Source organism: Dioszegia hungarica, assembly GCF_025882075.1.
Source record: "Dioszegia hungarica strain PDD-24b-2 chromosome Unknown MKK02contig_6, whole genome shotgun sequence".
In the NCBI taxonomy this organism is placed as follows: domain Eukaryota; kingdom Fungi; phylum Basidiomycota; class Tremellomycetes; order Tremellales; family Bulleribasidiaceae; genus Dioszegia; species Dioszegia hungarica.
The window spans coordinates 1,677,278-1,700,181 of NW_026515768.1; the positions used below are offsets into that span (position 1 = coordinate 1,677,278).

The 22,904-nt window shown below is 56.7% G+C and overlaps 9 protein-coding genes across 9 annotated transcripts; 4 read left to right on the forward strand and 5 right to left on the reverse strand.

Annotated features, from left to right (window-relative positions):
• Positions 1 to 686: 686 nt before the first annotated feature.
• Positions 687 to 2,667, forward strand: MKK02DRAFT_42825 (uncharacterized protein; the record flags this gene model as incomplete). Its single annotated transcript, XM_053092176.1, has 5 exons — positions 687 to 852; positions 912 to 1,007; positions 1,053 to 1,388; positions 1,432 to 1,652; positions 1,696 to 2,667. The coding sequence occupies 5 exons, from the start codon at positions 687 to 689 to the stop codon at positions 2,665 to 2,667; spliced, it is 1,791 nt and encodes a 596-aa protein (XP_052948211.1).
• Positions 2,668 to 3,018: 351 nt separating this feature from the next.
• Positions 3,019 to 4,949, forward strand: MKK02DRAFT_36172 (Metacaspase-1A; the record flags this gene model as incomplete). Its single annotated transcript, XM_053089362.1, has 12 exons — positions 3,019 to 3,200; positions 3,352 to 3,464; positions 3,526 to 3,551; positions 3,608 to 3,661; positions 3,712 to 3,739; positions 3,792 to 3,939; positions 3,997 to 4,058; positions 4,107 to 4,157; positions 4,241 to 4,581; positions 4,644 to 4,691; positions 4,742 to 4,859; positions 4,918 to 4,949. The coding sequence occupies 12 exons, from the start codon at positions 3,019 to 3,021 to the stop codon at positions 4,947 to 4,949; spliced, it is 1,203 nt and encodes a 400-aa protein (XP_052948212.1).
• A 291-nt stretch (positions 4,950 to 5,240) lies between these two features.
• MKK02DRAFT_31872 (uncharacterized protein) lies at positions 5,241 to 6,057 on the reverse strand (the record flags this gene model as incomplete). Its single annotated transcript, XM_053088391.1, has 2 exons — positions 5,241 to 5,464; positions 5,646 to 6,057. The coding sequence occupies 2 exons, from the start codon at positions 6,055 to 6,057 to the stop codon at positions 5,241 to 5,243; spliced, it is 636 nt and encodes a 211-aa protein (XP_052948213.1).
• Positions 6,058 to 7,895: 1,838 nt separating this feature from the next.
• On the reverse strand, positions 7,896 to 9,362 carry MKK02DRAFT_22477 (uncharacterized protein; the record flags this gene model as incomplete). The annotated part of the gene is made up of 5 exons (XM_053086571.1): positions 7,896 to 8,170; positions 8,264 to 8,409; positions 8,490 to 8,765; positions 8,853 to 9,159; positions 9,224 to 9,362. The coding sequence occupies 5 exons, from the start codon at positions 9,360 to 9,362 to the stop codon at positions 7,896 to 7,898; spliced, it is 1,143 nt and encodes a 380-aa protein (XP_052948214.1).
• A 273-nt stretch (positions 9,363 to 9,635) lies between these two features.
• On the reverse strand, positions 9,636 to 11,374 carry MKK02DRAFT_42829 (uncharacterized protein; the record flags this gene model as incomplete). The annotated part of the gene is made up of 6 exons (XM_053092177.1): positions 9,636 to 10,622; positions 10,674 to 10,808; positions 10,862 to 10,993; positions 11,040 to 11,171; positions 11,214 to 11,279; positions 11,327 to 11,374. The coding sequence occupies 6 exons, from the start codon at positions 11,372 to 11,374 to the stop codon at positions 9,636 to 9,638; spliced, it is 1,500 nt and encodes a 499-aa protein (XP_052948215.1).
• Positions 11,375 to 11,676: 302 nt separating this feature from the next.
• On the forward strand, positions 11,677 to 16,151 carry MKK02DRAFT_31875 (uncharacterized protein; the record flags this gene model as incomplete). Its single annotated transcript, XM_053088392.1, has 13 exons — positions 11,677 to 12,058; positions 12,111 to 12,605; positions 12,651 to 12,843; positions 12,896 to 13,025; positions 13,070 to 13,181; positions 13,240 to 14,028; positions 14,094 to 14,206; positions 14,250 to 14,369; positions 14,428 to 14,481; positions 14,533 to 15,189; positions 15,254 to 15,344; positions 15,397 to 15,496; positions 15,548 to 16,151. 13 exons carry the CDS (start codon positions 11,677 to 11,679, stop codon positions 16,149 to 16,151), a joined length of 3,840 nt encoding a protein of 1,279 aa, XP_052948216.1.
• Positions 16,152 to 16,379: 228 nt separating this feature from the next.
• On the reverse strand, positions 16,380 to 17,048 carry MKK02DRAFT_31876 (uncharacterized protein; the record flags this gene model as incomplete). Its single annotated transcript, XM_053088393.1, has 1 exon — positions 16,380 to 17,048. One exon carries the CDS (start codon positions 17,046 to 17,048, stop codon positions 16,380 to 16,382), a length of 669 nt encoding a protein of 222 aa, XP_052948217.1.
• A 635-nt stretch (positions 17,049 to 17,683) lies between these two features.
• Positions 17,684 to 18,304, reverse strand: MKK02DRAFT_42832 (uncharacterized protein; the record flags this gene model as incomplete). Its single annotated transcript, XM_053092178.1, has 1 exon — positions 17,684 to 18,304. The coding sequence occupies one exon, from the start codon at positions 18,302 to 18,304 to the stop codon at positions 17,684 to 17,686; it is 621 nt and encodes a 206-aa protein (XP_052948218.1).
• A 657-nt stretch (positions 18,305 to 18,961) lies between these two features.
• Positions 18,962 to 21,066, forward strand: MKK02DRAFT_22209 (putative WD-repeat protein; the record flags this gene model as incomplete). Its single annotated transcript, XM_053086535.1, has 6 exons — positions 18,962 to 19,156; positions 19,207 to 19,649; positions 19,706 to 20,024; positions 20,071 to 20,597; positions 20,644 to 20,854; positions 20,905 to 21,066. 6 exons carry the CDS (start codon positions 18,962 to 18,964, stop codon positions 21,064 to 21,066), a joined length of 1,857 nt encoding a protein of 618 aa, XP_052948219.1.
• Between the last annotated feature and the right edge of the window lie 1,838 nt (positions 21,067 to 22,904).

Consider the following 22,904-nt stretch of genomic DNA (forward strand, 5'->3'; position numbering starts at 1 on the left):
CGAGGATAGAATGTCTCAGAACCAGTCTGGAATGTCGATAGTGGCGAGGACGTAGGAAGATGGGTTGAGAAGGATTTTGATGGCGCTGAAGAACAAGCAAAGGTTCCCATAGATTATATATTCTGTCGGGGCTCGGCTCGGGCGACGGAGAGAAAGAAACGCCTCTGTCAAGCCACCTCGTGGGGTGGCAAGGCACGACACCCGAGGCGGCGAGGGCGATCCTCGATCGTCGCTGCACGATCTCGCCGCCGCGTTCCTGTCTCCGCTTTGGAGCCGCGAAAGATCTTTCCGATGGTCCACGAAGGAGTGGGTACGACTCTGTTTAGAACTTTAGCGTTCAGTGGCGCAGACGCCGCCGAAAACGCCACTTCCGGCCGAGGAATGTTTGGTAAGGGCGATTAGATTAGAAGGTTCTGAAACATACCGATAGACGGAAAGGGCTAATCAATCCATTAGCGGAATCAATTCTCTTATTAGCTTTCCCTTGTTTACGCGGACGCGACTGACCAAATGACAACAACACCGTCATCACTCTTATCCAAAAGTTACTCCGACCTCTCCATCCTGTCTTGAACCTTCCACTAGCAGCTCCGGCCATGACAGACAGCAGCAGCAGCAACGTCACAGCTCGGTCATAGGCGGTCCAGGCCTGGCGATCTCAGCGTTCGATCAAACACCTCGACCAGATGACTTGCCTAGCGTCCGGCTCGGGCTCTGTCGCGGCTCAGCTGCCCTCGCCCGCCGTGCTCCAGACATGGGTGCACCGCCCGCAGGCGATCGCAAAATGCACCGTCTCGGACGTGTACGTCCTCCAGGCGCTGGTGCCGCGCGAGAAGGAGACTGCCAATCGAGGTGAGTATCCACCTGAAAGGTATACGGCAAATTTGGCCGAGACCGTGCTAACGAGCTAGATATCTTCCTGCTGAATCAGTTCCCATGCAAGATGGTGGAGCTTGTAGGCTGGGTCGCCGGGGTAGATGATAAGGAGTCATCGCTGACGATCTTGCGTGAGCCTATTTCTGGCCTGGAGATGGATCGAGCTGATGCGATAGTGGATGACGGTGATGGGAATGCCGTCTTGCCGGTACGGTATCAGCTGCCTCGGGTCGTCAAGCCCGTGTCGCCCAAGAAGCCCGTCAAGGTCTGGGATCGATCGACGTTCGTCTCGGCCAAAGACCGGAAAGCGGAATTGGCAGCGGAGGCGGACAAGGAGGTTGACGCGTCATTCGCCAAGCGCCCGCCGGCGCAGCTGTACCAGACGCGAGATATCAGAGTGGGGGATATCGTCAGGGTGGTGGGGAAGGTGGATGAGTACGCGAGGAGGAAGCCAACAGGGCTGGAGTGGGTACGAGGGGTTACGGTGGAGGAGGGCGCTGGGGGCAGAGTCGGTATGTTACCGCATCCGCTGAAGGAGTAAGGGCTGACAGTCAGAGGTGGTTGATGCGGACCAGCAATATCTGCATCTCACCGAGGTCATAGACCTTCACAATACGGTCTATTGCCAACCCTTCGTCATCCCATCCATCCCGGTCGCTCAGACACAACCACTCGTCGAGTCTACACATGACATGTCGCTCGGATACTCGTTCAGCTCTGATATGGACACGCAGAGCGAGATGCCGAGCGAGATCACCGTGGACGATGACAACGCTGTAAGTCTTGATCACTCCTTACTAGCTCTAAGCTGACGTGTAGCTTCCTGATATCCGTAAACTCCGCTCTACCCAACTGAACGACAATACATTCCGGCGGTACCTTCTCGACCATATGACGGAGGAAGTCCGCTCAGCCGCCCTCAACGCGGATATTGCCGGACCCGCCACCGTCGACCGAGCCCTCCAGCATCTCTTTCCCGAGTATAAGCCCGACTCGACCGGCAAAGGCAAGGGTCGAAGCGTCCTATCGGCCTCCTTCTCCCCCAATATCCAAGCAGACCCATACGGTACACCCCGCGCCATGTCGTACAAACCCGACCGACCCTCCACTCCGCTCATCCAGTATCCCGTATACACCATCTCATGCCTCCTCGATACGCCTCATCTTGCGGAACTTGCGGGCATGATCATCGATGCTGAATCAAAGAAGGAGGAGCGGCGTCGGCGGAAGCGGGTCTTGAATGGGGAGGCGACAGAGAAGGATCTGGCGTTAGAGCGAGAAGGCAGTCAGCGGGCGAGTGGGAAGGTCGCGTGGAGGTTGACTGGGGAGAAGAGGCGGAAGGCGATGGAACGGATGGTCAGTTGGGCATTGAGGGCGATCTCGGAGGAAGGGAGTTGTGTCCACGTCCACTTGGACGTCGGGCAGATCGACTATGACTATCATCGGACACCCACTGCATCGATAACGGCATCGGCCATGGTGGAGTCGACGGCGTACACGCCCCTCCCACCGCCCTTTATCCTACCGGTCATACTGTGGCATCTACAGGTGGAGCAGGAGGCGCGCAGGAATATCTTTTACAAAAAGACGGATCCGAGGTGGAAGAGTGGCATGACGATTGAGGAGCTGGTGTATAGGATGAGGCAGTGGGGGGAGGAAGGGCGATGGGAGCGGCTGGGAGAGTGGAGGGTCGAGGAAGGGGTGCAGTGGGGATTGATCAGGGGTCTGATTAGGCAGGAAGGGAGAGGGTATTGGGCGGTGCATAAGGAGGTTGCGGGATGGGGTGGATGAGATGTATCTCCTGGACTGTCGGCCGCCGGGTGTGGAGCGTTCTCGTCGCTCTGATCTGCTCGCTGACCTCCTGTAGCGACAGCCTCGCGTCACGCCTTGGCGTCTGCACCGCTGGGGCCACGGACTCGACAGAGGAGGGAGGGCGGGTGGAGTGCACAGCAGACTTTGCCAAGTTTCAGCCAACTTGGCCAAATGTCTTGAGGTCGTCCTTTCGTGGGGACACAAGGTTCGAGGGGGTCCTTTCGCGTCGACAAGCTAATCAACACCGCATTTCGCTGCTCATCCATTGTCTCCATTGCTCATCCTGCTCACTTCATACCGATAGCTCATCCAGCATACCAAGTACTAGCAATGGATGCCTACGACCTAGATAATTACTACGGCCGCCCTCCGCCGCCTCCGCCTCAGCCTCAGCAAGGGCAAGGCGGATGGGGCCAGCAGAACCCATACGGCCACCTGCCGCCTCCCCCTCAAGCTGGCTTTGGGGGGTACGGCGGTGGCGAGTACGGGAACGGGAACGGGAACGGCATCGGGTGAGTTTGGCCTCACTGTGGCTTCAAGCGTGTTCGAGAGCTGATGTTCCAGATACCAGTCAGGCGGTTTTCCGCCTCCTCCCATGGCGCAGGGCTATGAACCAACGTCAGTACCCTTCCGACTATAGACCGGCTCTGACTGATGAGGTAGTGCGGCTGGCTACAATCCGGATGAGCAGCAGCGAGACGCTCAACAGCCGCCGTTTGGGCAGATCAAGCATCAGGCCGATCAGGCCGATCAGCAAGGTTTCCATTATTCCAGCTGTGAGTTTGGTCTGCTTTCCCCTAAGAGTTCTGGGCGTGGGGCTGGGACTGATAGAGATAGGTACTGGACGGAGGAAGGCTTTGCTTGTGAGTCAGACCTGGCAAGACCGGTCAAAGAAGGATGGGTATAGCTGAGACCCCAGATCGGGATCAACTATTTCGGCACCAGCGGCGAGCTCGCTGGGTGTATCAATGATGTGAGCTAGCTGCCCTCGCATCGAGATAGGAGAGACTGCTGATGAAGTAGGTGCACAACGTTCGGGAGTTCATCAGCCGTGAGCATCACTGAAACCTCCTTGTCCACGTCAAGTAGAAGCTGATCTGTAGAGCGGTTCAACTACCAGCCGGAAGACACAGTCGTCCTTACTGATGATCAGCGGGACCCGCGCACCATCCCGACCAAGGAGAACATCATCAAGGGGATGCAGTGGCTGGTCGCCGATGCGCAGCCGGACGATGCGCTGTTCTTGCACTTGTAAGTGTCCCGCTGGGATTACAAGCACGTGATATGGGGTGGAGCTGATGGTTGTAGTTCGGGCCATGGGACCCAGGTCGAGGATGTCGATGGAGACGAGGGGGATGACGATGATGAGGGTGAGTATTGTCGCTCGAGGTCGAAAGTGGTGTGTACTGATATCTTAGCGATCTGTCCGCTGGACTATGAGGAAGCAGGCATGATTGTCGACGACGATAGTAAGCCCCCCTCTCCGCTCCATCGTATAGTACTACAGCTGACTTACCAGTGTGGGTCATGGCCCTCAACTTCGACTGCTAAGCTAATGTCAGCCACGAGATCCTCGTCCGACCCCTCCCCGAAGGCTGTCGCCTCACCGCCATATTCGACTCGTGCCACTCTGGTACCGTCATGGACCTCCCCTACATCTACACCACCGACGGCAAGATCAAGGGCCCCGACTTCTTTACGGAGGAGACGACGCAGGATCTCATGGGCGGCGGAATGGCGTTGTTGAACGGGGATACGGGCGGCGCGATGTCCAAGTTGTTTGGGGCGGCGAAGGACATGTTTGGGGCGCATACGGCGAATGAGAAGGGGAAGAAGATGAAGAGTAGCTCGGCGGATGTGGTCATGTGGAGTGGATGTAAAGATGCGCAGACGGTGAGTCATCCGGCGGGAGGAGGCGATAAGGCGGAGCGCGAGGGGAAGAGCTGATGGCCCAGAGTGCGGATACGCAGGAGGCGGGTAGAGCTACCGGCGCCATGTCTTATGTGAGTTGGGATTCCTGCTCGTTCTGTGCTGGGCTAAAGCTAACACCCAGGCCTTCATCGCCGCGCTCAAGAAGTACCCGCAGCAGTCGTACATCCAGCTCCTCAATACGGTCCGAGAGGAGATGAAGGGGAAATACTGTCAGAAGCCGCAGCTATCTGCGTCCCACCGTGAGTATATCTCCTCTCATCATCATCGCAAGGGGTAGTGTCAGTACTGATCTTTCAGCAATCGACACTGACCTGGAGTTTATCGCTTGAACTGTATGCGCCGTACATGCTGTATCAGATAATGAACTCTACCATGGATTGCGCTCCAAGTCCTCATCCCCTGTCTTACTGATACACTGACAACATATGCCATATCTCTGCATGCGAGGACTTCTCACCGGTGGCATTGTTTGCTGCTGACTTTGTGTATACTCTCAGGGCGAGTTTGTTTACCTGCAAATACCAGATACCAAGTCAAGCAATGCATTAGGCAGGGATGACGGATGTTGCGAGTGAACTATATAGCATGAAGTACACAAGTACCACCAGAGAGCTCCTCGGTCACTGCTGAGAGCGAAAGGCTGTCTTGGCGGACTCATGTTCCCGCATCTCCTGAGCTTGCTCCATCGCCGATATGCCGACACCAGGGTTGTAAGCAGACGCCTCCGCAGCATGTTCGCCAATGACGACGTACTGTACGCTCGTCCAGCTTGTACTCTGCACCAGCGCGGTGGGAGGATGGATTCTGATGGTAAAGTTATTCGATGATGACTGGAGCTTGTTCGCTGACCGGAGTAGTCTGGCGAGGCCAGTTGGCTCTCTCGGTACTACAGCGTAGAGTGTAGTGCGGTGGACCGTGAGCGTTTGATTATCAGCCGAATCAGTGCTCCTGCTCGGTTCAACCATCAATCCCTCCCCGTCGACTGATGCCTGAATTCCCAAGGCATCAAAATCTGATGAGCCCACCGAGACTGTCCTGGAGCCCGGTCTTCAGTCGATTCGTGAATTCAGACACGGTCGTCGAGAGAGGGGCATTGTTGGCCAGCCCTTTCTCGGTAGCGAATTTCGCCACAGCCCTGGTGAGATTTCCCTTCAGACCGGAGTTGATAAGTTCCCGGGCTGTCTGCTCGCACTCGTCGAGCACGCCATGCAGTGCTTCGCATTGATCCAAGTCGAGAGTGATATCGGGGAAGTCCGTAGACTTCGGCCTCGCCATATTCGACATGTCACCCAAAGGTAAGGAAGTGGTCACTTGTATCGCCAACTTATTGGGCTCGCCATCATGGCTGACCAGGGTGCGGAACTTGTAGGATATTTGGAGGGGTCGAGTGGCAGGAAGGCGGGTCGAGCCAGCGGCGGTATCTGCAGACGAAGACATGATGTCGATGCATGATGTGAGGCGACTCGTGGAGACAGGGAGTGGTCTAAATGGGCCAACAGAGTCGAAGGGTCAGGGGAGAGACGAGTGATGTCGAGTAAGGAAGGCAAGGTCAAGAGCAGAGGGGACCCGGCGGGAACAGATCAGATGATAGGTGAGAACGGGCGGACGCCTCAGTGGCGAGTCCGTCAGCGCCAGCGATATCCCCGGCGGGGCTCGAGGAGATCCACCCTCCTTTCACCCAGCCAGGGGCTCGTACACATACGCATCACTGTATGGACTCATAGAAAATTACCTAGCATTTTCCGCTGCAGGCTCTGGCGAGGCGGTACGGTACTAAGACCATTATAAGAGCGCGTCAACCCGATCTGAGCTTGAACGGGATCATCGCCCCGGTGGTTCGCTGCACAGGCGCGCGACTCCGGACAAACTCTGCGATGCAAGAGAGCTTCCATCAAGACTTCCATGTCATCCTCTGTTTCCGAGCTCGACCAATCGCCTTGTCGCGTATGTGTAATGCGGCTCTACTCTTCAGTATTTACAGACCGCTCCTCACAATATCTCATGTATGTACAGACCGCCTCCTCAATCGTGTTCGGCACGAGGCTTTCCCAATCGCCCGATCACATCCTGACATCGACGTACCCATTTGCCCTGGTAAATCCCTGACTTTGACCCGGGTTCGATGTCTTCCGTGCCAGGGGCGTCATCCCCTACCAGATACTCCTCAGTGACGTTCATACCGTTCCCACCGGTTTCTGTCATGCGACTGATCGATTGGACTGTCGGAGGGCTGGGACGCCTACGCCAGAAAGCTTTCGACTTGGGGATTTTGAGGTACACGTTGTAAGACATGTCACTCTGGATTTCTGGCATTCCGTTCGTCCGATTCACAGAGACCTTGACCGTCTTCCCAGCAAGAGGCTCCGATAGCCCAGTGAGCTCTTCCAGGCTTTTAATCAGCTTTGCCTTGGCAGCCTCTGACTTCGAGGCGATGAACAGTGCCTTGAAGAGATCTGTGTATGGGATCGTGGCGTGACCGTTGGCTTTCACGGTCTCGGACACGATGCTGTCGATCACTGAGCTGATGACAACGCTCGTGTGCTGTTCGACTCGATCGGCAAGCCGGCTGGTGAGGTCTCGAAACTCACTCGAAGGGTGAAAGACCAGATTGTGGCCCCGATATGTCTCGGACCATACCCGCAAGGCGCTCGCCTCGGACTCGGAGCGGGGATTCTCGCCACCCTCTCCCATGACGCGGGGGCTACGGCCCTGAGCGTACTCGGCCCACACACCAGTCCATTCAGATCCACACACAAATAGCCTCGTCTTGATTCGGACGCCTTTCAGGCTCGCGCTCGAGGATGGTTCTGTGGCAAGCGCATGATCAGCCCAAGGGGAGATCTCCGAGTTCACGATGAATCTCGTCACATTTTCGTTCGCAGTCGAGGTTTGTCCAGATGGGGCTGTCTCAGGGTGTGTAGGCATTGGGAGCGGATGTCTGATGATGCCCGTGTTGTCAGGGGAGATGTAATTGGTATCGGGTGGGAGGGCGTGATATGTGGAAAGTCGCAAGAGAGAGGGGTCAAAGGAAGCGCGCATGGCCAGGATAGCGATGATGAGGCGGGGGTCTCGAAACAAAGGTTGATAGCTATCCTTTCGCCTGGATCCCCTTCGTGCGTCAGCCACATCATATCTCCATCATAGCAAGCCCGTCCCTTGATCTTCGCCCAGACGCTGGAACATTCCACATCATCAGTGCGACGCCCAGTCACGGTCAAATGTCTGATATCGGATCAGTACATACACATCTAATTGTCCGTCCGCTACCTCTCCGCTCAAGCCAGCACCTTACGCAACAACCACGCGCCGACCATCCCCCACCCCAGCGCCGCGCCCGAGAACGCACCAACAGCTCGGTCCCCGGCCGCCCTACTCGAGCTCGCGGCCGCTGCCCCGCCGATCGACGTGGGGCTCGCGCTGCTCCCGCCTGTCCCGCCGGACGCGCTTGGGTTGGAGGAAGTGCCGTTGCAGGTCGTGAAGGGGCAAGGTCCGGATTGGATTTGTTGAGTTGGGTATTGTTGGGGGACGGTTATGAGGACGTAGTCGAAGTCTGTACGTCAGCTCCTGATAGATATCTGAAGAAGACCTCTCGGTAAGAAGAGAGTTGGAGAATGAGGGAGGGCAGAAGAAAGGGAGAACTTACCAAAGAATGTCGGATCGCCAGGGTATGAGCCATACCCCAGATTCCTTACCGCGACGGTATGTTTCCCCTGCCCCAGACCCGACGTGGCGTACTTGAGCCCTTTGAGCTTCTCGCAGGCTTTTGCCCAGCCTCCTCCGCATCCCGACCTGTGCGTCAGCTCAGCCTTAACATACAACCTCCCTTCCCGCGCTCTGCCACGCCAGGAAGAGAAAAAGAGAAGACCTACCGGTCATTAAGCGTAGCATTGGCCTTCCCGCCCCTCGTCCATGGCGTGTCCCCCTGATCCACATACACCTCGTAGAACCCATGATCATTCACCTGGTCGCCATAGATGTAGACCGCGGACCCTTCAAAGTCGAAGGCGAACGAGTTGTTGCCGGACCCGCCGGACGTGTAGGTCGAGGTCCCGTTGGAGAAGTTGGGCCCTTGCTGGGTCGTCCAGCTCCCAGAGTAGCGGATCGCGCCGCCGGCGTCTTCGATGGTAGTGTTGCGGGTGGCGGAGCTGAGTGTCAGCGCTTCTCCAGACCCAAATGGACTGTCAATAGCCTATATCTGTTGAGGTCCAACGGGGACCTGGACGTCGACTCACCCTTGAGCGCCAAAAGCTGCGCCAACCACGACCAAGTCCAACGTCAATCCACTCCCCGCATTGATCACCTCGACATTATGCCAATCCCACCTCAACGTGCTCGTCTCAAACAGCTGTACCCTACCGCCATCCGTACTGTTCGTCGTATTGTACGTCTGCCGGAATGGCTGGGCGCTAGAGGGATCAATGACGATGGTGTAGTTGGTATTGCCGGCGGTGGGGCCAGCGGCACCGTAGATGGAGAAGGAGGTCCCGGTAAAGTTGAAGCTGGCTTTGGCGCCGGGGACGGTGGTCGTGTGGTATGTCGCTAAAGTATCAGCTTCAGTTCCATCTCCTTTGTGTAAAGAGGGCGAGAAGAGAGGAGGACGTACCCTGATGCCATGGCGAGTTTGTCACGTCCCGACTGGCATTGTACCAAGTGGGATTTTGGCTCGGATCGGGTGTGCTCCAGTCCGCATAGTTCGAGTACGCGATGAGCGGGTCAAAGTCGTCGATTGTGATCTGGTTCATAGCGCTTTGAGGTGGATATGAGGCTGCAAAGAGTGATATATATGAATGTATGAGAAGCAAGAAAGGAACGCGTTTGTTGTTGCCTCGCAAGCAGAATTTCTGAAACGCGTGCCAAGCAAGGGGTATGTAACGACTGTCCGATGTCCAAGATAGGACATATGCTGTGTGTATCTCACATACGCTCGCATGTACATGGCCAGACATACACTGCTCGTCATTCCCACCTAGAGCCTTCTGCTTTTTTTCGACTCCGCCAACGACCCCAACCCTCCCTCATTCGTCCTCCGCCCATCTACTTTTCCCCAATGCCCCCTCCAGCTTCTTTGTCCTTCTCGCCGCCTCTTCCGTCTTCTTCTTTCCCGCCGAACTACTATCGAGCTCCTTGGTCCGCCTCGCTAGCTCCTCCGTCTTCTTCCTCCCCGCCTCGCTCACCCTGTCCTTCCCACTCTTCTCCTCCTTCTCGCCAGTCCGCGGCGGAGTGGACGAGTATCGCCTCCTCCTCGTCGGTGGCGGCGAAGGGGACCGCGAATGGCTCGGGGACCGCTTTTTACGAGGGGGAGTGGAACTGTCCCGTCTCTTCCTGGGAGGGGTAGAATCGTCCCTCCGCTTCCGAGCCGACCGGGGAGGGGTCGAGTCGTCCTGCTTCCTTCGAGGCGGAGTGAGAGTTGGGGATCTGGAACGACCCCTTGGATCGCTAGGCGTGGGTGTACGAGATGGACTCCGGCCTCTTCGCTTGGGCGGTGGGGAGGGATAGGCGCTGCTGGACGGAGAGCGAGCTCGGCGGCGCGGCGGGGAATCGTCCCGCTCCCTCCTCTTTGAGTCTTTGACGGGTGAAGACCGTTTCCGAGCAGGAGGAGTGTCCGAGTCCCTCGCGCGCCGGCGAGGCGGGGGCGAGGGCGATTGTCTGCGGGGAGGAGGGGATGGAGACCGCCGACGAGGGGGAGGAGAAGGTCGGCGAGGGGGTGTAGGACGCCGGCGGTCATCTCGCCCTTGGTCCCGCCCGCTACGGTCCCGATCCCTATCCCGATCATCGCGCCGTCCCATGTCCCTCCGCGGACTAGGGGATCGACGCGATTGAGGTGGTCCCCTATTCCCATACCCATTATCCCGCTGCTGCTCAAAGTTGCCGACTCGCCCGGGTGGCGGTCGATCGTCATACCGCCTCGGAGGGGGGATACGGGAATCGTATCCAGCATCTCCTTGGTTCCTCCGATCCCCATCGCGGCCGTAGCCTTGTCCTTGTACCTGTCGAGAGTCCTGCTTTGTGGTCAGCTGGTACTGGATAAGACCGTCCGCGAAAAAATAGCTCACTCCACGACGGTCATCAAACATTCCAGCAGCATTTGGTCGACCTGGCGGAATCATCGCGCCGACGCGCATCACGCTGCTGTCTGCTGGGGCAGGTTGCTGGCGAGACTGGATTTCGGCTTTTTTGGCAGCAAGGAACTGAAATGTCAGCTAGGCTTCGGTCCGCGAATGGTCTGGAGATAGAAGCTCACCGTAGCTGGAATACCGGTAGAAGAAGCCTGAGCTGAGAGCAAGAGCGTCCATAATTCCTCCATGAACGCCGCAGCACCATACTTGTCCATGAAACCCAACAGCGAGACTTGCAGCTTCTTCGGATCAGGCGTCTAGCACATCAGTATGATCCTCTTCACAGCGAGAGCGCAGACGTACACTCGACTCTTTGTCCTCCAGCAGACTAAAGACAAACTCGACGACGATATCATCATCCACCCGGATGAGCTCGACGACCTTTTTAGCGATCCATGGCTTCAACACCGAGATGTTGACTTTACGGAGATCGACCTGACTTGTCAGCTGGATTCCCGGTATGAACAATACACGTACTCTTTCGGAGAAGTTGGCAGGGAACTTGGTTGCCTTGATGGACGCAGCTTCCTTATCTTTGAACCGCTGTATGGTCAGGATCCATATCGCGTGAGGGAGGATTTGGGAATTACCGTATCCTGGCTGGCGTCGGTTCCTCTTAGACCTGAATGACCTGCCATATTTTGGAGTTGTAGGTGTGCTGACTATGGGCTAGCGCTAGTAGTCTATGAGGATAGCAGATATCTGCTGTGATGATGTAGAGGAAGGAGGAGAGAGGTCCAGTGGGCTGTGGGCGGGCGGGCTGGTTCTGCAGCAGCTGCAGCTGGTGCGTGCCTGATTCGGGTGGTTTACGTAATCTGTTTCCCGGCTGGCCTGCTGCAGCTGATGGATCCTCCACCAACCAAACGACCCTATTGATGGACCTCTCTATCAACCCTTCACCAGCCTATCCAACCAGATACAGTACCCATACGCGTCCAAGATGGAAAAGGTACAGCCCAAGAACACGCTGAACAGCTTGAAAGAGCTCTCGCCCGCCCAAGAATCGGATCGCGCCTCGCCATCACACACCCCAGATCTCGACCTTGATATACCCCCTCTCCCGACCGGCGGCTTTGGCTCCGACGCGGACGACGCGTCTGTAGAGAAGGAGACGCTTCGTCCTGACAGTCCGGTCGCATCTCCGGAAGGCAACATCGTGGCGGACCTGGTGGTAGCTCTGACGGCGGACAAGGATACCGCGCCTGTCGTTGAAGAGGTACCCATCACTGCTGGCCCGTCGGTGGGGGTGGAAGTACAGCAGGGTGGTCTGAGCGGGCTAGACCTCATGTCAAGGTCTAAGAGCTTAGAACCCATGGCATCCAGTAAGTTCGACTTTACACTGGGTCGCCATCAGGCCTGAGGCTGACCCTTCAGATCAAAGCTCTCCATTATCGGACCTTCCAAATCTACCTTCGCAGGACCCTCTCTCGCCGTCTTTCCGGCTGACCATGCTGACCGATATCCCAGACGGTCTTCCCGCCGAGTCCTCGGCTCAAGCTGGGAAACGGTCCAAGCTGGAAGCAGCCAAAATCGCAAGGGAGAAGAAGGCTCTGGCGAAATCGGAAAAGGCGCAGTTGAAGGCCAAAGAGAAGGCGGGGGCCAAGACGAAACCGAAGGCTCCTAAGAAGGGCAAGGAGCCTAAGGAGGCTATGGAGGCTGAGGAGGCTAAGGAGCCCAAAGAGAAAGAGAAGCAGGCAGAGCGAGAGGGGACCGTAGACAGTCTCCTAGAGATTGCCCAGCCCGTGAAGACACGCAATACACGCAGGAGGAAGAGGGGGGTGTCGGTCAATTCGCTCGTCGAGGATCCAGAGGCGGAGGAGAAGGCGGCGGCGAGGAAGAAACGAAAGTTGGCCAACAAGGCCGCTAAACGTGAGCTATCCCTTCTGACGCTCGAGTCCCGGCTGATGGTAGCAGCTCGACGTAAACTGAAAGCCCGCGCCCCAATCCTTACCGACGCCCAGCTCCGAGCCAATATGAAGGGCCAGACCCGCGAGGTCCAATCAGCCGCGTGTCACCGTACGCGGTATGCCAAGTGGGGCAAGTGTACGCAGTGCACCTCCAAGTCGGGCTGGGATTGCTGTCGATTCAAGGATTTCAGGGTCTTCCCGTAAGCTCTATACCCCGGCATATTTCGAGTTGGGGCTGAGCTGACGTATCAGGGTTGATAGCGAGACTGGAGATATAACCGGGCCTGGCTACTTTGAGTCTACCTCAACCATCGATAATCCGACATCTCTACCTGTGGACTTTACCGCGCCGCTACAGGAAGAAACACTTGAGCGGATCGACGTATGTTCATCCTGTTGAAATACAAGAGCTCCGCTTATATCCAGCGTATCGTCGCGCCTATTCTTCTACCCATGATCACCCGCGAGCTCCGACACGTCATCAACAAGAAGGCCATGACGCGCGCAATTGACTCGGCAATCGATCGATCATTCTGCGGTAAGCTCCTCTCTTACCTGCAAGCTTCCTGCTCTTCTGGCCACAGCTGACAAACCAGACTTTTGCTCCGGAACCATCTTTGCCGGCTCTTTCTTTTGCCGGAAATGCGGCCGAGACTATTGTCTCGAGTGCGAGCGCTACTTTTCGGAAAACCAGGAAGAGATGGATAAGAGCCCGTGGGAGCTGGACGTCGCTGCTCGGCCTAGACTACTGCGGTGTCTCCTGGACCCCGACGCGCAGGAGGCGAAGAAGGGGGAGGACCAGGAGGCGGACCGGGATAAGGATGAGCCGAAGATGCGGGATATCGCGTGGCATTTCCGCGGAGACCTGCAGCCGGTGTCGAGGTTTACGGAGAAGGAGTTGATGGGTCATTGGAAGGGGCTGCAGATGCTCGAGCTGGAGAAGGACAAGGACAAGGAGAAGGGCGAGGGCAAAGACGAGGGCAAAGGAAAGGGGAAGGAGAAGGCGACTGGAAATTCTGTCACTGCCGAATTGGGGACGGCAACCGCGGGGGACACGGTACATCGGCCTACTCGGTCTCAGAGCTCCGGCTCGGGTACGGGTCCTGCTGAGCCCACCGACAAGCCACCACCCCCTCCTTCCGTCGACATTGACAGCTTTTACAATGCCATCACCCGTCCTCCCGTCCCGCTTCCTCTCGACCCCGCGGACCTCCGACAACAGTCCCTCAAGATTATACGGATCACCACGGACGCTCTTGACAATCCCCTCTTTGACCGACTTTGGGCCAAGGGAGAGCCGATCGTCGTCGATGGTCTCCTAGAGAAGTTCAAGACGAGCTGGATTCCCGAAGAGATGATTGCTCGATTTGGCAATCAGAAGTGCGGTGAGCTTTCTCCTTTCACAGCTTGGTCTTGGGTTGCGGTACGAGGCAACAGGCTGATGTGGCAGATATCAATCAATGTGGGCCAGAAGGCGAGACGTGGCGCTCGACGGTCAAGAAGTTCTTTGAGGAGTACAAGGACGCGCATCGACGGGATCCCGAGGATATCTGGTGTATGAAGGTTAGTCCTCCCGCGCCTGGGCGTGGATCGTGCTGATCAGCAGGACTGGCCGCCGACGGACGATCTCAGCAAGACCCTGCCGGGGCTGTATGATGAGTTCTGCGAGGCGTTGCCTGTGCCGGATTATACGAGGCAGAATGGGTCGATGAACCTCTTTGCTCATGTGAGTTGACAGATCCCCGTCCTTGATCCGTGAAGCTGGGGTGGAGCTGATATATCAGTTCCCGCTCGGCCCGACTAAACCAGATATCGGACCGAAGATGTACAACGCCTTTGTAAGTCTTTCGAGCCGCGAGCGATATGAGGGTCGCGGAGCTGATCTTCAGGGTGGTGATGAGGGACCAGGCGGACACGGATCGACCAGGCTCCATATGGACGTAGCGGACGCCGTCAACATTATGCTGTACGCCTCGGACCTTTCCCAGAAGACGCCGACCGAGCCCCTCCCGGAATCTACGGGCTTAGCCATGGACGTCGATCCATCCCCATCCGGTCCCCCTCCTCCCACCGAGCCGACCGAGCCGACCGGGCCAACCGAGACTCCCCAAATCGCCAAGTCCTCGACCTTGCCTTCTTCTATATCTACCACCACGACCGGCGAGACCCTCATTCCTCAGACCCGCTCCCGCTCCAAATCCAATGCCACCACCGCCTCCTCGTCCAAATCCCTATCTCACTCGCCTACCACATCTCATCCCAAATCGAAGCCAAAACCCAAATCCACCAAGCCCGATAATTCCAACAAGCGCAAAAGTGGTCCTGAGGGCCAAGCTACGCCCCCCCGCCCCGGCTGTGCAGTATGGGACATCTTCCGCGCGGAGGACGCCGACAAGCTCCGCCAGTTCCTTATTGGCAAATTCGACCCCGCCGAGTTCAACTATACCGACCCGATCCACTCGCAGATGTTTTATCTGGATGCGGATCTGAGGAAGGAGCTGTGCGCAAAGAAGAAGGTGGCGAGTTTTAGGATCTATCAATATCCCGTGAGTTGCTTTCTCAGTTTCATCTGGATGAAGCAGAGGTTGAAGGGTTGAGCTAATGATACAGGGTCAGGCAGTGTTTATACCTGCGGGATGCGCGCATCAGGTCTGTAATTTGGCGGACTGTATCAAGATCGCGATGGATTTTGTCAGCCCCCGTGAGTTCCGTGCACATCTACCTGTGGCCGCGAGAGGGTGCTGATCAATCAGATAACATTGCTCGATGCCAGCAATTGACGCAAGATTTCCGGAAAGAGAATTTCGTCAATGTTTGGAAAGATGATGTGCTGCAGCTATACAACATCCTCTGGTAAGCTTGCGGATCCCCTCGTGCCGTATGGAGACTGAGCTGATCTTGTAGGTTCGCCTGGCTATCTTCGCGGGAGACTCGGGAACGGATCGAGAAGGAGACGCAGGCCAAAGAGCTGGACCACGCTACGACGCTCGCGGATCTCAGTACGGTCGGTTCGGGCCTCGTACCCACTGGTTCGATCGGACGCAGCATGACCAGTTCTGTACGGGACGATCCTGCTTCCCTTCCTTCCCCACTCCTACCACCTCCTCCACCTCCTTCATCGGCGCCACCCGCTCCCGACCAAGCTGCCGCCGGATCAGACGAAGCGGACCTCGACCGACTCCTTAGAGAAGCTCTGGCCGCTCCGGACCCGCCTCAGCCTGAAGAGTCCCGGCAAAAGGCATCCCGAGGCAAGAAGCGCCTGTGGTCCGGGTTTGCGAGTACTCGCCGGACGAGATCGTCGGTCGGTGCTGGCGTTGGCGGAGGTAGAGAGGCGTCGCCGTTGGTTTCGCTCACGGTTGGGGAAGTCCGGGCGAGATTGGGGTCAAAGAAGCAGAAGAAGGGGACGGAGGGGATGGAGGGGTCGGCGTTGGATGGGGCTATGGAGATTATTAAGGCGGAGATGGGGCAGGGAGGCGGTGAGGTGGAGGAGGATGGGATGAGGATGTGAAGGGCGTAGTCGATCGTGTCGTAGCGCCCGAGGAGGAGGCTGAAGAAATATTTGGCTGGCTAAATCTTGGACTGTTGTGTATCTATCTTGACATGCAGTAGAGATACCTGTACTCTATGTACCACCTGTATGCTTCACGCATGGTGCCCGCATCCCATTCTAGAATCTGGCACGAGCACTGTCTTCGCACGCGAGCAGTGGCTACTTGTTCAGCTTATTGCATACCCCTTACGAATATCTACCCCTACCCCTCCGACTCGCGGTCTGCTGGCAGAAGTCACATAGGCGATCGTCACTCGCCAGCGCCATACACTGACCCAGAATCTTGACAGCCCGAGGGAAGTCGAAAAAGAGGGATCGGTCGCCGTCCAGGAGATCCAGTTCAGGAGGCTGCTCCTCGTATATGTCAATTTGACACCGGCCATCACGCCAACGGCCGCTCTGCTGGTGCACACTTTGCCAGTCCTGGAAGCACTGCTCGACGGTGGTGAAAGCGGTCTTTCTGGCCTTTGAAGCATCCCGCAGCGCCTGTGTCTCGTCCGCAAGTTGGTTGAAGATGGCCTTCATGAAGTCCGCGCCCGCACATTGGCTGCACACAGACTCGCTCAGCCAAGTCCTGTACTTGACGTACCCCGACATTGTCTTGTCGAGCCCTTCGTTGTGCCCCTCCAAAGTCTCCCATAAACTCATGTGTTCCGCAATGTATGTCCTCAACTTCGCCTTCACATGAGGAGGTGCCGATTTGTAACAGGCACAGATCATACTTAGGCTGTCCAGGATCTTGTAGGTATCTGTCGAGTGTGCGGTGGCCATGTAATGAGCTTTGGCAGCAAGAGAAGGATGTTCGTATGGGATGGTGGAGAGACCGTACTTCGAGGTGGCAGCTGTATGGGACATTGTAGGAGTCTGGAGTCATGTGAGATCGGGGTATCCGTACTCAGCAACTGCTTTGTCGCGCAGTGGCGTCTTGTATGCTCGTGATCGACGTTTACGGGCTGCAGGAATCCGGGCTTGCGCGAGTAGCCTTGTCAAAGGCAAGTGTATGTGGAAGCGCGAAGACAAACTTCTTGACGAGCTAGGACAGGGAGTTTGAGGCCTCTCCAGCTTGTACAGTCGACATAGACACCCACTCGGCACGCGCCGGAGGCCAGGACCTGAACAAAAAGGAGCAGGATGAGGGTATACGTTTCAGCGCTGCGCCTCATTGCCCTCCTCCTTTCATCAATTAGACCATGGCTACCGTATGAAACGCCATATCCAGTCACGGTGCTAATGAAAGGAGACCGCGATGAGCTGATGCGATAATGGTGCCAACGTGCAGTGTGGCGGCAATTAGCCATCGTTGCGCATATACACTGCAACCAGTAGGTCCATCCGATCGTTTTTTAAGGGGAGCACTGAGCTGTCCGGGCATACATGAATAGTCTATACAACATGGTCTCGCACGACATCCAATCCTAACAGCTCCCTCCCGCCCCTTCCAGCCAGCCCTCGGTTCCTCTCCTAAACGACTGCCTTTCAAGAGTGCCTGATCACCGGTCTATAATCATGTCACGACACTGCTTCAAGACCCTATGAGCTTCAAAAAAGTCGAATGCGAGCGCAGTATCCGCCTCTTCCGTGATAATCTCCGAATCAAGCTTATCCGGTTGTTTCTTATATGTCTCCAAGAACTCCATGTTCTGACAGTAATGGTTTCCCCAGTCTTCATGGTCCGTGGCTCGTGCGGTCTTCCAAATAAGGAACGACTCGTCAATTGAGTCCAGCGCGATCCTTCGTTCTGTCTCGAGCACGATGAGCGCGGCCAGCTCTCTCTCGATGAGCAGGAGGTCGCCGGCGGCTTCCGTCTCGGTGAGGAGATGAGCTTCCCGACGTAAGCGAGAGTGGACTGTCAGATAGTGCTCGAAAGTCGTCTTGATCTTCTTGGTATGGCTTGTAAGACAAACGCGCTCGCTTTCGCGTTTCGCAATGAGGTCCAGAAGCGCTTCCGCGCTCGGTAGAGTCGCCTTGCAGCTGCAAGTGAGCTTCAGGTCTCTGAGGATGTTGTACGTCTCGAGGTAAAGGGCGTTCTTCCAAAACGCACTGTATGCAACATCGGAAAGGGAGTCGAATGGGGTCTTGGAGTAAGGGGTGATCGTTTTGTCGGCCAACATGATGATGACTGTCCTCTCTGAACTCCCCAGATTGTTGAGATCGCGTCAGGTCAAGTAACGGTTGTCGATGAGAGGTACTGATAGGGAATAGTGACGCTGTACCTGGTCCTCGATGATATAGGCAGACGGGGCCCGCTATCTAGCTCAGTGACAGGGAGACGCATGAGGCACGGTCAGGTCCCACACGGCAACTATATCGTCAAAGGATCACAGATCTAGGAGTCCCTCGTTTGGGCTCTGGGCCTCATTGCTTTATCCTTTCAAGCTTTTCTGGTCTGAGACATCAGAATACCAAGACTCAGGCGTGTCAACGGAGTGATCTCGACTGGACGCTGATGGACACCCTGAGCGCCTAAAAACGCCTATCACACCTCGAACACTCCACTACAGGGCCAGAAATTGCAAGGATCCCTCAAATGTTGTGCTTCCTCAGCCCTCATGCGCGTACACGACGATCGTCTTCAACTTCAGTCACAATATGGCGCTGCGTTCAACGAAAGTGGCAGTGGCGGAGAAGCACTGCCACATTCGCCACCCACCACGTGGAGAGGATCACAAGTCCGTGCCTGATTACGGCACGCCTAAAATGTTGCGACCAGCTCTTGACCCACTGCTGCATGAGTGACCGTCATCATTAACATACCACAAGCAGACAGTATGGCCAACAGCAGAGCAGGCAAGCCCTCATCGCGCCCGGCGCCTACATCTTTTGACAAGGACGAAGAGGAATTGCAGCTCGAGCAGCAGCTCTTTGGCCAGCGCAAGAAGCGGAAGATTGCGAAGAAGAGCAACGGTGCCAATGGCGCTGCGGATGAAGAGGAGACCGGCCTGAAGAATGTGACAGATCGAGACGTGAGCGTGATGTGCCGATAGATTCCAAGGCTATGGCTGATGGGACTCAGCTCTTCATGATCGATGCGCCGGTCGCAAGCGGGTCAAGTTCGAGCTCTGCGAGCGAGTCCGAGGATGGAGAGGAGTCCGAAGACTCCGAGGATGAGCAGGAGCAAGAGAGCAACGACGAGGAGGATGGCGAGGTGGACGGGGAGAATGCCCCGAGTGATACTGGGAGCGAAAGCGGAGGCGAGGAGGAAGACAGCGAGGAAGGAGGCGAATCAGGCGAGGAGGATGTGGATATCATCCTTCCGGATGACCAGTACGACGTCGACGCCGAGGCGGCCGACCGGAAGAAGGTCAAGGCACCATCGAAGCCGTCAGCGTGGCAAGATCCAACGGACGAGCTCATCGGGCTGGACCTCAACGAGATCAGGCGGCTGAAGAAGCTCGCAAGGGGAAAGTCGAACTCGAAAGTTGGAGGCGCAGAGCTGGAGAAGCGGCTTCGAGAACAGTGAGCTCTCTAACTCCTCTCTCGAACGTCAGAGCAGTGGCATAGCTGACCATCAGATTCGAGCGATTACATCCCAGACCCGACTGGGCTAATGGCCGAATCCGCACTGGCGTGCCCTCCCTCTCCTCCCTTTTCTCATCCACCAAATCCTTCATCGACGCGACCACTGCCATGGCTGGAAGCTCGCGGCCACCTTTACCTCAAGGTAAGGTCGAGCTGCAGCGATTGCGGAATGCCAATCAGGCCAACCCTACGACGGGCAAGCGGGAGGCGCAGAATGGCGGAAGCGGAGTGACCGACTTTGTTTGGCATCCTAGTGCGCGAGTACCGGTCGGCGTCGTATGTGGCGGCGACAGGAGAATACGCTTCTTCAACGTGAGTTTGGTCTTTCAGATTGGACCCGAGTCAAGCTGATCCTCAGATTGACGGCCATACCAACCCTACCCTTCTCACCCTCCATATACCCGCTCTTCCCCTTACGAAAACCACCTTCCACCCCTCCGGCTCGTCTCTGCTCATCACCGGCACTCGACCATACTACTACACCTACGACCTGGCGTCACAAAAGTGCCTGCGCTCGCCCCGGAACCTCTTCGGTTCCAGCCCGTCCGCCTCTGCGCCACAATCGCTCACCAAGCACGCATTCTCGCCTGATGGATCACTCCTGGCGGTTGCGGGACGCCGAGGCGCAGTCAGCATTCTGGATTGGTCTACTTCGGGAACCGGAGCAGTGGTGGCGGAGCTGAAGGGCGGTCGCGGGGGCAAGACGGCGGATCTGGTTTGGGGGTCTGATGGAAGGGAGCTGGAAATACTGGGTGGGCGGGACGGGGCGGAGGTGGAGGTGTGGAATGTCGGCGAGAGGAAGATTGTCAGGAAGTGGGGAGATGATCGGGCATACGGAGGAGAGATACTGAGAAGGAGTAGAGGCGGGGACTATACGGCTATTGGGTGAGTAGCCCATCTTCCTTCCCGATTGCATCAGCTGACCTAGTAGCTCCTCAACCGGTATCATCAACCTCTACTCATCATCGTCACTCACCGCCTCCCGTACCAAGTCGCACGACGCCAATACTGTCTCGACTCTCCAGCCCGAGCCTATCAAATCGTTGGGACACCTGACCACCTCCATCTGCGCTATCGACTTCCACCCGTCTGGCGAGATGATGGTAGGCGCGAGTACAGGAAAGCGGGATGCGCTGAAGATGGTGAGTCTCAGATTTGCTGCCCGACGGAGAGAGATCATGCTGACGGACAGTACCACTTGCCATCAGCGACGGCCTTCGGTAATTGGCCGACGCAGACGACATCGCTAGGAAGGGTGACGACTACGGCGTTCTCGACGAGCGGCGAATATCTTGCGGTGGGGAATCAGAAGGGCAATGTGCTGCTGTGGAGTCTTAAACACTTCAGTAGATGATGAAGCATGATATGCTCGTTCGGGCGAACATAACCCCTTCCGGCAGATTGTGCATCTTTGACCAGACGCGCGCTCTCCGTTTTTCTCGCCGGCGTCCAACCGAATGCTAATCCAGGAACTGACTACAACTCAAATCAAGGGCATCAGCTGACTCATCTGGCTCAGCCTCTTGCCTTCTCGGTCCGATACTCGTCTGCGTGTGCCTGCACGAGCCACCTGACTGACCGCTAAATCAGCATAGCAGGATATTGTCAGGCGTAGCTGAGACATGCATAACAGTAAGGCATTCGGGCGCTCATACGTCTTCCACATCGACGTCTCGGCTGAAGACTTGCGCCAAAAGTGTGTCACGGGCAGCCTTCTCGACCTGCTGCTTCTGATATAGCAGCCATCCCTCGTTGGTCATTCCGCGACACCAACCCAAGGAGCGGGTTGTCTCACCTGGAGCCTTCACCTCTGTGCCAGCCTCCTCCGCCTCCGATTTCTCTTGGATCGCCGCTGCCTCCTTCGCCTCAGACTCAGTGGCAAACCCAGGACAGAAAGATTTGCACTTTCTGACTCCTGCGGTCTGACCAAAACGAGTTGCATGATGGACCGGGGTCTCGACCCAACCTGATCTGTTGGCTGTCACAGTCAGCCGACCTTCCTCATCTCTGGTCCTGCGAAATCCGATGCACCGTTGGCGGATGACGTCGCAGGGCTCGTATGTCTCGCCAGCGCCATGGAGGCTCGTGGATCCGATAGGAAGGCAACGGAGCGTATCCATGTACGTGCAGAGGCCGACACCCGGGTCAGGAAGGAGGATCTTGGTGTTGGTGTGATCGCCTCTCATCGCCAGTCCACCGTAGACGTATGTGGTAAGCGGGTCCTTGTTTCTGTCGTCGTGCTCCGTAACAAGAACCAAGTGGGTATTGCCGTCATCGGGAAGCCATTTGTCGAAGCGATAACCGAAGTCATGCTGCTGAGTTTCTGCGAGGTCCTTGGAATCGTAGCCGGTGGTTTGCGGGTCGCCGAACTGAACGCAGAAAAGGGAGCGTAGAGATTGGGCCGCTTCTTGGTATCCATGATCCAGAGAATGGGACGGCGAATCTCCGTGAGCTCTTCCGTAGACGGGGTATCGACGTGCGGCATGGATGCTGGGTTCTGAGCTGCATCGCTGTGGGTAAGGGACATTTGTCCGAGCTTGTCTTCCAATGAGGACATGATGAACGGGAATAAGCGGGGTGCAGCTTGCTGAGTGGAGGAGGAGAATGATGTACAGTCTCGAAAGTGTGAGCGCGCCTGGTGGCGAGTCTCCACTGCGTGAACCCAGAACGGATTCCGCTCGTTGGCGAACTCCGACAAGACACGAGCAGTCCTCCAACTGGCTGAAAGGATGTCTTCCTGTACATTGAGCCATCAGCAGGTGCGGAGACGGCGGGCGCAGTCAGCTGAAACGCTTTACTTGACCAAATCACGCCTTTGGCCTTCGAGGAAGCCTCAGCACGAGAGTGGGGGACCTCGATCATGGCGGGGAGCGAATACGCTGTACAGCCCATTGTCCTATACGACGTGCCTCCACATAGCTGGGAATCGGCGGGGCCGACAGGTCCCGCGCGTCCCGATGTACCTACTCAGGCCGGCCGAGCGCTTTTTCATCGGTGTGATCAGGACGAAACTACGTGTTCAGTACCTCGATCGCCTTTTCTCGTCCACTCGGCGTCGCGGGCGGATGTAATGTATCTGAGGATCCCGCCACGCGTTGATGGCCTGTCCCACTGGTGAAAGGCGATCCCGAGTTCTCCTTTGTACCGATCTGGGGTACTAGGCCGCCCTATACCCCTCAGTGGCGGCGATCT